At 39.3% G+C, this 14,110-nt stretch overlaps 1 protein-coding gene across 1 annotated transcript; it reads left to right on the top strand.

The window, feature by feature from the left end:
• The first annotated feature begins 328 nt into the window (after window positions 1-328).
• Window positions 329-11,449, top strand: CMPK1 (cytidine/uridine monophosphate kinase 1). Its single transcript, XM_035891346.1, has 7 exons — window positions 329-364; window positions 2,512-2,634; window positions 5,884-6,030; window positions 6,915-7,067; window positions 8,324-8,400; window positions 8,481-8,577; window positions 9,055-11,449. Exons 1-7 carry the CDS (start codon window positions 329-331, stop codon window positions 9,094-9,096), a joined length of 675 nt encoding a protein of 224 aa, XP_035747239.1. The 3' UTR covers window positions 9,097-11,449.
• Window positions 11,450-14,110: the final 2,661 nt, after the last annotated feature.

Raw genomic sequence — 14,110 nt, 5'->3', positions numbered from 1 at the left:
TGAGATCTTGTATGATTTTAGCATTAAATGATTTTATTAACAAACCAAGGGTAGCTGTGTTTTGTAGAGTAAAGGGGGTATTATGTGCTACCTGGGAATGATTTCTCAAAGGAGCGTTGTAATTGTTTTGCTGACTTTGCTTTACATTCCCAGAAAAGGGAGACTGCTATCACATGTTGTAGGCAAAATACTTATTGCTAGCCTAAATCGTAACTGCTCAGCATGTGTGTGCTGGAGTCCCTCATTCTGGAGAAGGCGTGTATTCATGCCAAATTTGGACCAAAATGGAGAAACGATTTGAGGGAAGAAGACGCAATAACAAGCGGAAATGGGTATTGACACAGTGTATGAAAGGGAACAGCAGGTAAGTGATTAGGTTTCTTTATCTTCGCAGATAAGGTTGGAGGAGACAGCTGAGCCTGGCTGTTTTTCTCCAGTATGGAGGGAAGACTCGTGTGAATGTTCCACAAACTCACAGAATTGTCACTGAAATGCAAATGGAGCAGAACTGCTGCTCTGGACCAGTTCCTCCGATTTGGGAAGGGATGAAGCAGAATTCCCTCTTAAGTTCTTATCCTCTCCCTTCCAGCTCTGCAGATTAACTCCTGAAACCTTCCACAGCTCTGTTAGGTGGAGCTTACCATCGTCTGGGACTGTTATGTGAGGCAGAATATTTGAGCAGGTAGTTGAATGATGAATGATGTCATGTGAATGCAGGTTCTTGCAATAACCTTCATGCTTTCCACAGTGTTTGTATCTTCTGTGGCTCTGAGATTATTATGTGTGCGTAGGACAAAATGGGTGTGGTTTTTTGCTGACTTCTGAACTTTGCTTATAAAACAGTTATGGTAAAGTCAAGGAAAAAAAATGCGTTCTTCAAATCTGCATAAAATATACTTTCATGTACTTTAAAATTTAAATCCTTACAACGTTTGCCTGAAATGCAAAGCTCTTTGGTTGGTGGGAAGAATAAAAACTAAATAATTTGTCTTTATTCCATGCTAGTTTTGAGTTGTATTTTTCTTTGTTTGTTTTGGCAAGGTGATTCTGTAGGGATTTGGGGTATGCAAGACATCCCTCTCTGTGTACCTAAAATATAATTCACCTCCACCACAGCCCTATCCTGTATGTTTGTGATTAAATCTAAAATTAATTCCACAAGGTGGGATGCTGTTAATATCCAAATGGAAAAAGCTGTTAAGTTGCTTTGGGATATATGATAAGATTTCCTAGGGTGAAGAAAATAATGCATAGAAGAACTCATTGTATCAGAAACACTCCTCAAAGTAGCAGTGGATCTTTAGGTTTTGCTGCCATGTGTTGTCTTCTGAAGTCCGCTGAGAGGCAGCGTTAACTTCCTTGAAATAAAAATGTTTTTAAAATAGATTGCTTTAAACTCAACTTTTCAAATCTCTTTCAAGAGTGCCAAGTATTCATATTCTGTTTAGCCTTAAGTTCTCATAGTTGTTTTTTTGGAATGTAAGTTTATATTTCTGAACTTTAGAGCTTTTTTTAAAACATGGTGAGTGATCGTTTAAATCTACCCCCTGAAGATTTATCCCTATACGCTTCCATTTTGCAGAACACTGGGCACTGAATTTTGGACTTTTCCAAACATACTGGGTGCCTTTTATTGAGCTCAGCATTCCTGAAGCGCTGGGGTGCTCTGTTTGCCCCCACCTTCCCAGGAGGCAATGTCAGTGGGTTTTGTGCGTTTTGTTTTGCTAATGTGGTTTTTTGTTTGTTTTTCCTCCCCCAGAGGGCACGAACATGTTTCAAACTAAGAAAATGTCTGTCTTTTTTTTTTTTTAATTGGAATAAGCAGACAGAAGGTCTATTACTGCATTATCATTTATACCCCAAATTTTAATTCCATGTGCTAATTGCTAATAGGACAAACAAAAGCTTTTTAGGTTAAAAAAAAATACAAAGGGTGCAGGCTTTGCACGGTTCTATTTTTATTTTAACTAGTTCTTGAATGATGTATGTAGCAAATTTCAGTTGTTTATTAATGTTGTCCAAGATATGACAGGTCAGAACTAGGGCAATAAAAGTTTATATTTTATTTGTTTAGATCTTAAGCCCTGTGACTTTCATTTTTGGAGTAACAATGATAAGCCAAGATAGGAGTCAAGGTCAAAGTAGTAATTTGTGTTTCTCTTGCTTTTTCTTGGCTTCTGCTCACTTAAGGAAGTCTCAAGCTGTGTGTTTAGTGGAGTGATGTGTTGCTGGACCACACAGGGCTGAATCAGAAATAAACCTTGTGCCCCTCGAAAGCTGGCTGTGCAAGGAGTCCCAGCAGCAGCTGCTGCACACCCCTGATCCTTCCCCTCTGCCTCGAGAAGATCACTAGGGCAGACTGCACCGTATTCAAGCGTGACACAGATACGACTCATGTATTTTCAGTTGCATCCAGCTATTTATTGTATTTACCGAAAACAAAGCATGTTCTCTCTGCGGAGTGGAAGTTGCAAATCCTGGCTGACAGAAGAAAGCTAGAAGTGGCTATAGGACGGGGGAGAGAAGGGCATCCCAGGGAGGCTGCAGTCTCGGGTTGTCATTTCGAGATGTGGAGCATACAGCTTGCACGTCCCAGTTTGTCCTGCTGAATGGGGACTGATTTACCAGGCCACTGTGAGTGAGACAAAGCAGTGAGCAATGTCTTGCTCTGCTCTGTACAGTTACTGCTAAGTGCTGTTCTGAGTAACACCTCTGTGGCGGGATTGATGGAAACTTGAACTTGCCTTTCCACCTCACTGTGATTTTTTTTTGTTGTTGTTGTTGTTTTGTTTTGAAAGCGGAGGAGGAAGGTGTCTGCAGTGGTGCTGAAGACAGCTGATTTTTATCTATTTCATTCACAGTTAATTTTTGTGAGAGATTTGGATTCTGGTTCTCCAAATATAAAAATTGTTTTAAAAATAATGAGAACTTACTTACTGATTTAATCTTTTTTTTTCTTCTTATAGAGCAGTATGACAGTCCGCTAGCATAGCAGAAAACATTATCTCTGAAATAAGTTTTAGAATAGTTAATTCTATATTTTCTTTTTTTCTTCTCTGTAATCTAAGAATCTGTCCAGAATTTAGGTACCAGGCATCCAAGTATTTGGAAATTTCTTTTTAACCTAGTTTCTATTCCAAGTCTTCCTTTCAGTCTGACATTATGAATCTAGCATATATGCATCCTTCAAGAACTGGAGAAACTGCTTTTTCATTGTTTGGCAGCCACAGTCCTGCTCCCCTTCTGATTTTGGAGGAGAAGAATTAGGCGGTAGTTGCAACAAGTCACGTTCTGGGGATTGCATCAAGATGTACTTGGCACTGCTGGAAAAGTCGTGCTGGCACAATGCAAACCTTGGCAAGACGTGAGAGAGTTCTGGCCCGGTTTTTGTGCAGTTACATCGCAGTCTCTTTTGCAAGCTCCTGGGGATGTGACGATGTTCTCCAATTCAGGACACTTGCTGAGGGTTTATCTCACCTAAGATGAAAGAAAACTTTGTGCCCTGTACACATTGATTAAAACTGGCAAGAGTAGCGCGAGCACCACATCTCTGAAGCCTTCTGTGTACGGAGCAGCAGCCAAACCTTTCTCCGTGCTTGTTTGCATTGTTTAAACCGACATATTTTCTTTGGCTCTTGACTTAGTACAGTTAACAAATAGATGTTTTTCCCCTGAAGGAGAGGTTTGTTTTTCTTATTGCCTGGCTAATCCATTCTGAAGGTTACTGTAGAATACAATTTACTATTATCTAAAACAAGTTATTTATACAACAGCGCTTTAAAACACTTCTATCTTTTACTTTCCTGTTCAGCTGTTAAAATCTATTTTAGTTTGCTGTTGCAAAAGACAGAGAATTCCAAAAATTGTCTGACTCAGTTTCATTTTCATGCATGAAAAGGGAAATGCCAAGGAAAATTAAATGGTTTGGTAATCCTCTAAACCCGAAGGGATTATATTTTCCTCCTGTTTTCTCCTTTGTAGAAACTTGATGTTAAAAATATCATCATTCTTTAACTTTAGCAAGAAGAACTACATGTTAATTTAGGGTTCAGCACAGTAAGGTTTCTTGCTTATAAGGAAAGATTTATTCTAGTTTATGGCTTCTGTAGTTCATAGTTAATATTTAGATTTGCAGTTAAATAGGCATATCCAAATGCAATGCACATTAAAGCAGGAGTACAGTGAGTTTATAGAGGATGTCTGTGGAGCTTTTTCTTCACAGTTATTTAGAGCAAAATCTTGCTTCCTTTTTTTGCCAGCTGTGTAGAGTTTTGGAGATTTAGGTAATTATATCCCTTCTTAAATTATGACTATGGCAGAACTAACTTTCCACGCTTTTGTGGGTGAAATTGGAAAGCAACTGAAATGTTTTTAAAGTCACTTAGTGGGTTTTGTAATATTTCTGTTGTACTTAGTCCAGTAGCCAAGTTTTTAAATCCCAAGTTCACAGCCTTAGAGAGTGTGTAGTCACATTATTATGCTGCTCAGGCACCTTTTTTGAAATTTGCTTTGGATGTTGCTGCAGCCAAGCTGATAACCCTGAAGTTTTTTGCTGCTGCTTTTGTTCTGTGTCAAAACCTTAGGATGTGTATGTATAGGTGTACTCTGTTTTGGATGTATAGCTAGCTTAAGTAATCCCCAAGGAGATGTCTTCATTGCCTGTTTTTATGGACTATATTTGGTCAAGGAGCATGGTACACTTGGTTAGTTTTCTTGCGTTAAATGAGCTGAGAAAATTATTGTTTTGTGCTCTGAAATTTCCTTTATAACAATGCATTTCTCTTTGATAAGAGTGTGTTTGTATTAGGTATCTAGTTATGATGGTAAATGCCTGGGAAATTCAAGTGTAATAAATACTTTTCATTGGCATATTGCATTAGCAACTTTTTTAAGATGTAGTTCAAGGTGAAAGAAGGGAGTGTTTTGCTGTTTTCCTGAAAACTGGTATCAAATTGATAGATTTGGACCTGCTCGCTGTGTCTCTTTCCGTTTACCATATGTGGTGTGACATAGGGTGGTGCCAGTGTAGCTGTTTACCTTCACCTGCCACATCATCGCTAGGAGAAGGCACCAGCCTCCCCCAAGGGCTGCCCTCCAAGTTTGCCGTGCTCATTCCAGGGAGGGAGGTGGCAGGCGTGCAGGGCTGGGCTTGGAGCAGTGCATGTGTAGGACAGTTTGTGTAGCTGCAGTGTTAGATGCAGAGTTATAACTGATTTGACCAAGGCAGAGGAGGAAGTTGCTGCCAGAACCACAATGAGAGTGTAAGGATTTCTGACTCGTGCTGTGCTTGAAACATTCGTCTAGGTCCAAAGGACCTGGAATCACCCCATGTGCTTTTCTTTAAGCAGGTAATTAGATAAAATTACAAACCTATTGTGTAAACATAGCAAGGAAAAGCACTATCTCAACTTTTTTCACTTCATAAATCAAGATTTGACCCGGTAACTGATAACCACTTTCAATTTTTAAGTAGCTGAACTATTAGGATTAAGTATAGCTCGTATCTAGTTTGGTGATTGTGAAACATCTCATTGCTCAGGGTAACATTTCAGGAAAGTGCCTTGGGAACTTTGAGAAGGTCTCATTTCCAAACATGACAAAATTACCTTTGAAAACAGTACACGAATGCCTGGCCAAAGCCCTGTTGAGCACCTTACCCAAGAATCTCTCTACTGCTGTGTTCTCTGTGCATACTGAGTATGCTGCGTTGTCAGATGATTACACACACTGAAGGTGGAACAGATCTGTCACTAGCAAGGTGCTATTCCCTGTATTTTTCTGTTGTAATGTGAAGATAAATGTGGTTGACACCATTGGCTGATGTTAACTTTGCACGCGTACTAACTCAAGGGAGTCTATGCCTGTTTGTTTTGCACATTTCAGAAATATGGCTACACGCACCTCTCTGCCGGTGACCTCCTTCGAGATGAACGGAAGAGGCCAGGATCCCAGTATGGAGAACTCATTGAGAACTACATTAAGGAGGGGGAAATTGTACCTGTTGAAATAACAATCAGCTTGTTGAAGAGGGTAAGGAAAGGGCTATTTCCTTGCTGTTTCGCTCTTGCAGACTAAGCAACAAAGCATGGGCATATTCTGGAAGAATTGCCTTTCCTCCAGTGTGAGTAGTACGAAATGGCAGACACGTATGTGCTCATTGCGTACCAGGCTTCTCTTAGCAATTACTCATGTTTCTTTCTGGCTGGTTGGAGGGCAGTAGGTGATGGCCTCTGATACCTGGGGATCTGTGAGAATTATTACTTTTTTTTTTTTTTTTTTTTTTTTTAGTAGCTCTAGGGAAATCAGTGAGTCTCTGTATGTATTATTTCCCTTAACAAGCTTCTGGATCTCTTGGTCACCTCAGTCATATTTGACTGGAGGGTAGAGACCTTGAAAGGTACTAAGTTTCTGTAAGTTTTATCAAAACAGATAGCCACGTGAAGGAGAAGAATACCTGCTAATAATGTTCCTGTGGAAGAAAAAGCTCCAGCCTTTATCCTTATTAGATGTCCAGGAAAATAACCAAAGACAGAAAAGGCTTCCGTTGCTCGTGGCACTAAATTTATCTGGAGTTTTCCATTAGAATTAACTCTAGATCGGGGATGTTTTGGCATCTTAATGTATAACAGCACTTTCTGGTATCTTGTAGAAAATCAACTTTAACACTGGGGTTGTGTGTTATGAGGTTTTGAGCCTTGTGAAGTAGTGAATTCAGTTTGAAAGAAGGCTATATTGGTGCACCAGTGAATTAATTGGCACGCATTGAAGGTGAAACAAAAGTATGTTTTGTAAATCTGCAGTAATCCTAAGATAAAAGTTTCTCAGCTTACCGTGCCAACATTTTGGGGGTAATTTAATAAATAGATAAATAGTTGTATGTGCAGGAGATCATGAATTGAATTCTCTTTTATCAGGCTATGGATCAAACAATGGCTGCCAATTCCCAGAAGAACAAGTTCTTGATTGATGGATTTCCCAGGAATGAAGATAATCTTCAAGGCTGGAATAAGACTATGGATGGAAAGGCAGATGTTTCTTTTGTTCTCTTTTTTGATTGTGACAATGAGGTAATGAAGTGTGTTGTTCTGTAACTTCCTTTCTTGCTATATTGTGAGAATCATTCAACAACAACACTAAAACTCTGTCAGGTAGTGAGTGGACTGGTGTAAGAGCAGAAGGAAAACTTGGCCTGTGAGTTCCAAGGATTTTTTGGCAACTTGTTTTTGCAGACAAAAAACTGTGTTTTTGCAATAGCAGATAGCTAATAGGACTTGGTATAATCATGTGCAAATAAATTACACTGAAGTGCTTCAGGGAATTGCATTCTTAAGGAAAATTTATACAAACTTTAAACATATTATACAAAATTATTTGGTTAATTTTCAGAAAACGTTACTCTCTTTACTTTTAGCAACTTGTTGTTTAGTCCAAAATGAACTTGATAGCAATGTCTACTTTAATTCTAAAGTGCTGGCAGCAGCAGTCTTTATTTTCATAGTTATGAGCTGTGCTATAGGATAGCCAGTAATCAACATTTTATTCAGCAAGTCATTAGATTACAAGGGCATTTTGACAGTGATACATTATATTCATTTAGCAAGTGCCATGATATGCTGTCTTTTTAATATGTCAGCACCCTTGAGGCGTAAAAAGTGATATGAGAATCCCAGTGCCTTAAGCTGACTTTCTTCCTTTTACCCTTTTCCCCAATTTCCTGAGAAATTTTGTTACCCTTTTTAACCATTGTCTCTTGCTTGACTAGGATAAATGTATTCATGACGTGTACATGTGTCAGCATTGCTTACTTAACTTTATGTTTCAGAACTTAGTTCATTGGGCAGCTTTTAACTATGGTTAGTTCTTCAGTTTTTACTTAGATTTTGATTTTTAAGTCTTTGTTATAGCAATGTCAAGTAAGAACATTTTAACTTGTGTAGCCTTACAAAATTCTTGGGAGAACATACAGTGACTTTCAGCAGGCATATATTAGTAGTCTAATTTGACATGCTGCTTTTGAGAAACTCTGAACACATCCTTCTAAAAGTGTCTCAAGTTGGAGACCCAGTCGGACCGCAGAGCTTGATGTTGCTTTTACTTCCACTGACCCCAATCCCATTTTGATAAACTGATGAAGTATAAAGCTATCATCCTTTTCCTCTGGAAGAATGTAAGTTTCCATGAGAATTCTGGTCACATCCACAAGATCTGGACAGTATTTTGTGTGTCAGGCCTATTTAGATTTTCAGGATTTTTGGGTTGTTCCTGCTTTCAAGATAGCACCTTGTGTTCTTGGTTGTCATCATCCTTTTGATGTTTTTTGTAGATATGTATTGGCCGCTGTCTTGAAAGAGGCAAGAGCAGTGGTAGGAGTGATGATAATCGGGAGAGCCTGGAAAAGAGGTACTATCTTCAAAACTTTTAGTTCCCTTCTGTTTATGTTTTACTGTGTAATGCTTTTTTTCCACTGTGCTTTCTCCTAGAATTCATACATATCTGCAGTCTACTAAGCCTATAATAGATTTGTATGAGAGAATGGGAAAAGTCAGAAAAGTGGATGCCTCTAAATCTGTTGATGAAGTAAGTATATAAGCCAAAAAACCATGGGGATGAGAGTGGCAGGGTACATATTTTTGGCATTCTTCCAAGATGTGTGTATGTGTGGTTAGTGTGCTAATTAAGCACTGATGTATATTACTGAGGGAGGTTGTGCAACTCTGTTTTGACTCTTGAAGAACTGATTAAGATGGGAATAACTTTAAGAAATCAATTAGTTCTGCTTGAACATGAGCTGGACTAAATAAATTTTCAGTGTTTCTATGTTTAACAGTGTCTTGTCTTTTCACTTTCATGAGCTTTTGCTTTTCTGAAGTAGTATTGCTCTTCTGTCTCAGTTTCCCAGAACTGATGCCAATTTCACTAGTAAAGAATCACTGTGAATGTTCTAAGAAAAACCTATATATTCTTAAAAATACTGTCAATTATTGTGTGTGCTGGTTTAAATTGAAGTAACTCTTTGACTAATACTAAAATTAATATTCTTCTCTCTCTTTTTAGGTTTTTGAAAAAGTTGTACAAATTTTTGACAAAGAAGGCTAATTCCCAGCTTGAAAGTTAATTTAAACTTGTGCTTGAATCTTGCTTGAATAGCTGCTACTGCAGTCCACTCTTTGTAATTGTTTTAAAAGATCTTTTTATTGTTTTTCACATATCTAATGATGATTGGAAAAGCAGTTAATTACAAATGGATCTGTTTTTTAAATAGGAAATCATTTCTTGTGGCTATAGTATACAAATTTCAGGGTTCTTTATTAGTAGAAGTTCAGTTTACTCACATGGCAAAACCACAGTTAAAACATCTCTCTGAAGAGACTATTTATTCTGTCACAGTTCTGTGCCTGTTGTGGGCAGCCCTTCTTATTCCTTATTGCCATATACCTTTTTTTTTATTTTTTATTTATTTTTTATTTTAAAAGGATCAACTAAACTGCAGCATTAAGCAATGAGGGACCCGTGTGCCCTTATTTGTTTTTCGGATGCTTGGACCAAATTTAGCAGATATTTCTTCAGAGTGTAATTCTGTCACAATGTTCCCTGTGATCCCCAAACCTGAATTCTGTAAGCCAAAGCTACAGTTAATATGAGAATCTGTTTTAGCAGGTCTCACAAAACTATTTAATGTGCTGTTCAGCAATAGACATACAAAGTACTTTATGGAAAGTGGTGCTTTCTTATGACTCGATGTAAACTGTCTTGTAAGTTCTTGACATGGCCCTGGGCTTTATCTCGTCTTCATTTGCAAAAGGTTAAGAATCTAATTTCAAAGTCAGGTCAGTATTTCCATACTCATTTATTTTAAGTGGTAGTTATATTCTTAATTACAGCATGGTCTTCACAAGATGGCAAAACTCTTAAACACTGTACAGTAAGCAGAATCTTCTAACAGTTCTGTCTTTTGTAACAAGTGGAAGGGATTTTCTGTATTATTATGATTATTATTGAAATACCGTGTTACTGAATGCTTTAAGGTTTGTTAGCCAGGGAAATATTTTTATGGTTAAACTAGTGAATTTGTTTCCCTGAAATCGTGTAATTTTAATAGCTGTTTGTTTGAAAAGACTGTAAGTTATTGCACTTTTGTTATAATGCGGTCAGCCGAGGGGAAGATACCTGCAGAAAAAAGTTCCATTCCCTTAAACAAATTGGGTCCTGCTTTGTCACGTTCTCTTGAATTAGTAAAGTACAGTCAGCAGCAGTAGTTGGGATAAGCAGATAATTCATTGAAACAAACTGGTTTAAATGTTTGCACAGATGTGGTGTAATTCTGCCTTTTGTTTAAAGTAACCTTTTCTCTCCCCTGTATAGTATGCCTAGGTCTATGGGGGCCCACCCTGCATTCCTTGCATGCCCTAAGCTTTCACTGAAGAAGGCTCCAGAAAGCTTGAAGATGAGTGTTTAAAATAATTTCAGTGATAGAGTGGTTCTTCCTGCATTAACTGACACTGTAATTGGTTTGTGATGTGCTAATACATATTACAAATCACAGGGGGTTGCAATTTGGAAATCTCGGGGTTCAGCTTTTCTTTATTGATGACTCTATTTAGGAAAAGCTTTAAATTAAGCGTGGCTTCTAACTAGAATCAGACGTGTTGGTCCTCACCCTGCAATCTGATCTGTGCAGGCAGATTTGTATTTGCATGAATTCTCATCTTGCTGGGGTTCTTGAGGCTGCTGGACTGGGGAAGAGATGGGTACAGAAACAAAGGGTAAACTACGGTATCTTTTCCAGTATGGTAGGAGTTCAAACAATGGACTGAGCATGAACAGTTGTTTTCTACTGCAGAATATATGGACCATGACTACTTCTGTGAGTGTGGGAGGCTAATGCTTTTGCTTTATGAATATCCCCGTTAAAAAAAAAAAAAAAAAAAAGACAGAAATCATGGAATTTAATTCTTATTGTATAAGTATGCTGACATAGGATAGGATCCAGAGAAACTGCATGTTTTAGTATGAAGGTTAGAATCAGGGTTTTTCTAAAAAGACTTCAAACAGGATTCTTTAATCTAATTAGAGAGATTTAATTATCTTTTGTTTCTAAGTTACTGGTTTTTACAAGTTCTGTTCAGAATAGAGTATCTGTTTTCTCTCATCATATACTTTTCTATGTATTTAAGTGCTGAAACAAAGGAAAAAATCCTTTGGAGCACGTTTTTAGAAAAAAACCCAATATTTTGGCAATACTGAATTTGGAGTGGATTGTGATGTGTCTGTGCAAAGACTAGATTTTTTTTTGTCATTTTATTTATTGAAGATGCCATTAAATGTGTTACCAATTCTTTCAAGTTGGACTTATGATTGAAATAAAGATTAAAGGTGATATGCCAATGTGTTGTGTCCGTTTAGCAGCAAAACTGTACAAAGAATTTGAGGAGATCCAATAAACGTTGTTCTGTGGCTTAATATGAGTGCTTGGCTTACAGTTAGTTGTCACAAAGGATATTTTTCATATGTGTTTATCTACATAAAGTGTGTATCAGTGTTAGATACCATGCATGGCTGCATACACGCAGGTGTGTGTATAAAAGTTCAGGTGTTGCCATCAAAACTGAAGTCCTGAAAACCCTGTTAGGCACAGGGTAAGATCAGGCAAATACCTGTGGAATTGGTAGCTTTTCTTGATTGTATAGGTTTAGCAAATGACTCTATCTGTATAGTTGTGCAGTGCTAGTTCATCTGGCACATCTGCAAAAGAAGGGGGACTTGCAGTGGGCTGGGAAACACGAACCCATTGCACAGCTGCTGGAGGAGACGCTTTTTGTCCTGATTTCTCATGCAGCCTGGCTCAATCACCAGCTGATTTCCCGAATGCCATTCTGCTGCTCTGCTGCACATGCCTGCGTGCTGACCTCGAGACTGTGTGCTTAAAGGAGGTTGGCACAGCATAATATTCTTTATAGAAGAAACTGAGAGGTTGCCAGGTTATTTCAAAATAAGCCTTCACATTTTGCATAAAGGTTTGTCACAAAATGGGTTGTTTATTCACATGTAGGTTTCCAGTAAACACCGTGTTGAACTTGAAACCTTACTTTGGAAAAATTTACAGAGATGGCCTGAAAGGGATGAGAAAAGCAGGGGGTTTTCCAGCGGTGGTAGGTATCTTTCTGCTGGTGAAACTACATAGACCATACTGTTTTGCTGAAACCTCACCCTGAGGTTGTAGTGTCTCCTCAGGGACTGACTGACAGGGGCAAGGCGCTGGTAGCTTGCCCCAAAGCAAGCTTCCCACTCCCACAAGTGGGAGACTTTAACAGAAAATCCCTGCCCCAAAGGTGCCAGTTTGATGGAGTGGGGGCAGATGGAGGTGACCATAAGCGTGCAGCTGAGGGTTGCCTCAGTGTAAGCTTCTCCCCACCAGCTGCATTTGTCCTTAATAAGAAGAGATGGTTCACGAGGGACTTGCGAGGTCTTGTGCAAAATGCTGTGTCTTACAACAGTGGGGGTGTCTGTGTGCTGCTGCCCAGGCTGAACTGGGGAGAATGGGAGAGTTAAATGGAAAAAAAACTCTGTTCAGACTGGAGCTGCCAACTGTTGTTACCGGTTGGCAGTTTCTAGCTGCCAGCATTTAGGAAAGTTGCAGCTTAGGGGATTACTTTTCTGCTTAGTTTGAAGTTCAAGACCAGTTTGGTCCCTGTTGTGATACAGATGTCTCTAAAAGCTGTGATCTGTGACTGTTCAGCTGGCCTTCTGCTTGGGGGCAACGCTTGGCCCCTGGCTGTGATCAGGATACTTCTTCAGGGCACGGTGCAGCAGGACTTGGAGACTGGGCACCTGGGGCTGTGCGCTTGCCACGGTCTAAAGATCCCGGGGTTAACAGCTAATAATGAAAACTGCAAGACGATGCAAAGAGGATTCGGCTAATCAGGTAACAAAGGAGACGGTAACAAAAATATTAAGACTCATGGTTTCTTACAGCAGCAGTTCTCACACTCTTTTGATCTGCAGGCCTTTATAAATCTTCCAGTGGAGATAGGGGGGCATAGATGAATTAAATCTTGCTCTTTCGGCTGTTTTTCGTGGATTGCTTAGTTTAAGATGGTGGTTTGCAGCCTGTGGTCTGTAGAGTATTTCTGTTGGTAACAATAGGCGTCTTTATGGAGTCTTCTAATCTGCTCAGCTGATGTATTCTCTATCCTCTTTGCTTTCTGCCTTTTAATGTCTTTTCCTTACCTTTCTGAATTGCAGATGCTCTTTGGGATGGGGAAGGGGGTGCTCTTACCAATCTCTACGTGCCTTGCAAAAGAAACAAAATCTTTAAATACCTTCAGCTGGAGCAATCAGAACCTGTTTCTGCCAGCAAGCTTGGTACATAATCCCTCACAAAACTGACGTAAAGCACCTTGGGCTTTTCTTTTTTTCCAACTACAGAAAATCTCGGTGTAGTACCTCTGCTCTTTCCTCCTATATGAGTGAGATCAGATGTGTCTGTCTTGCTTCAGCACAGCACTTAGCAGCAGTTGCAGGGAAAAAAACCTCCTTGATCACTAGATGTTAAACTAGCAATGACCTGTTATGCTTCGATGGCAGCAAGTGAGATGATTGAGCAGGGGAGGAAAGACTCTTAAAGAAGCTTGGTCAATTCTGCCTCACTAGTCAGGCTTCAGCTTTAGATACATATCTGTTCCGCACAGCAGCGATGCCTGTGTTTAGTCTAGCTGTTTCATGATTATACTGGATAGAAATTCATGCAAAAGCACTCCTTGCCTAGAAATTGCCCATCTCCCCTCATCAGCTCTGCCACCTTGGATTCCAGGGGTTGTAGAGACAGGAATTTGTCTTCAGGGGAAAGCTGTCGAAGCTAAACTGGGCAGGATGAAGACAAACTGAGCCGTGCTTGTGAAGAGCGAGATGCACAGCTTATTTCACTGTGGGCAGCCAGGCCAGGCTATTTTGTCATCCTGGTTTATAGCTGCATTCAGACAGCAAAGCAGAAATTTTCTCTTCCCCCTCAAATGTTTGGCAGAAAGCACGCTTTTGTCTAAAATGCTTCTTAAGCACTGTGCGAACCATTCAGTCCTAAACCAAATACCAGTCTGAGTTGTGCTTTTTCTTT

Source organism: Egretta garzetta, unplaced genomic scaffold (assembly GCF_000687185.1).
Source record: "Egretta garzetta isolate BGI_Z169 unplaced genomic scaffold, ASM68718v1 scaffold533, whole genome shotgun sequence".
In the NCBI taxonomy this organism is placed as follows: domain Eukaryota; kingdom Metazoa; phylum Chordata; class Aves; order Pelecaniformes; family Ardeidae; genus Egretta; species Egretta garzetta.
Note: the sequence above shows the minus strand (reverse complement) of the source record. Positions and strands in the feature narration are given on the sequence as shown.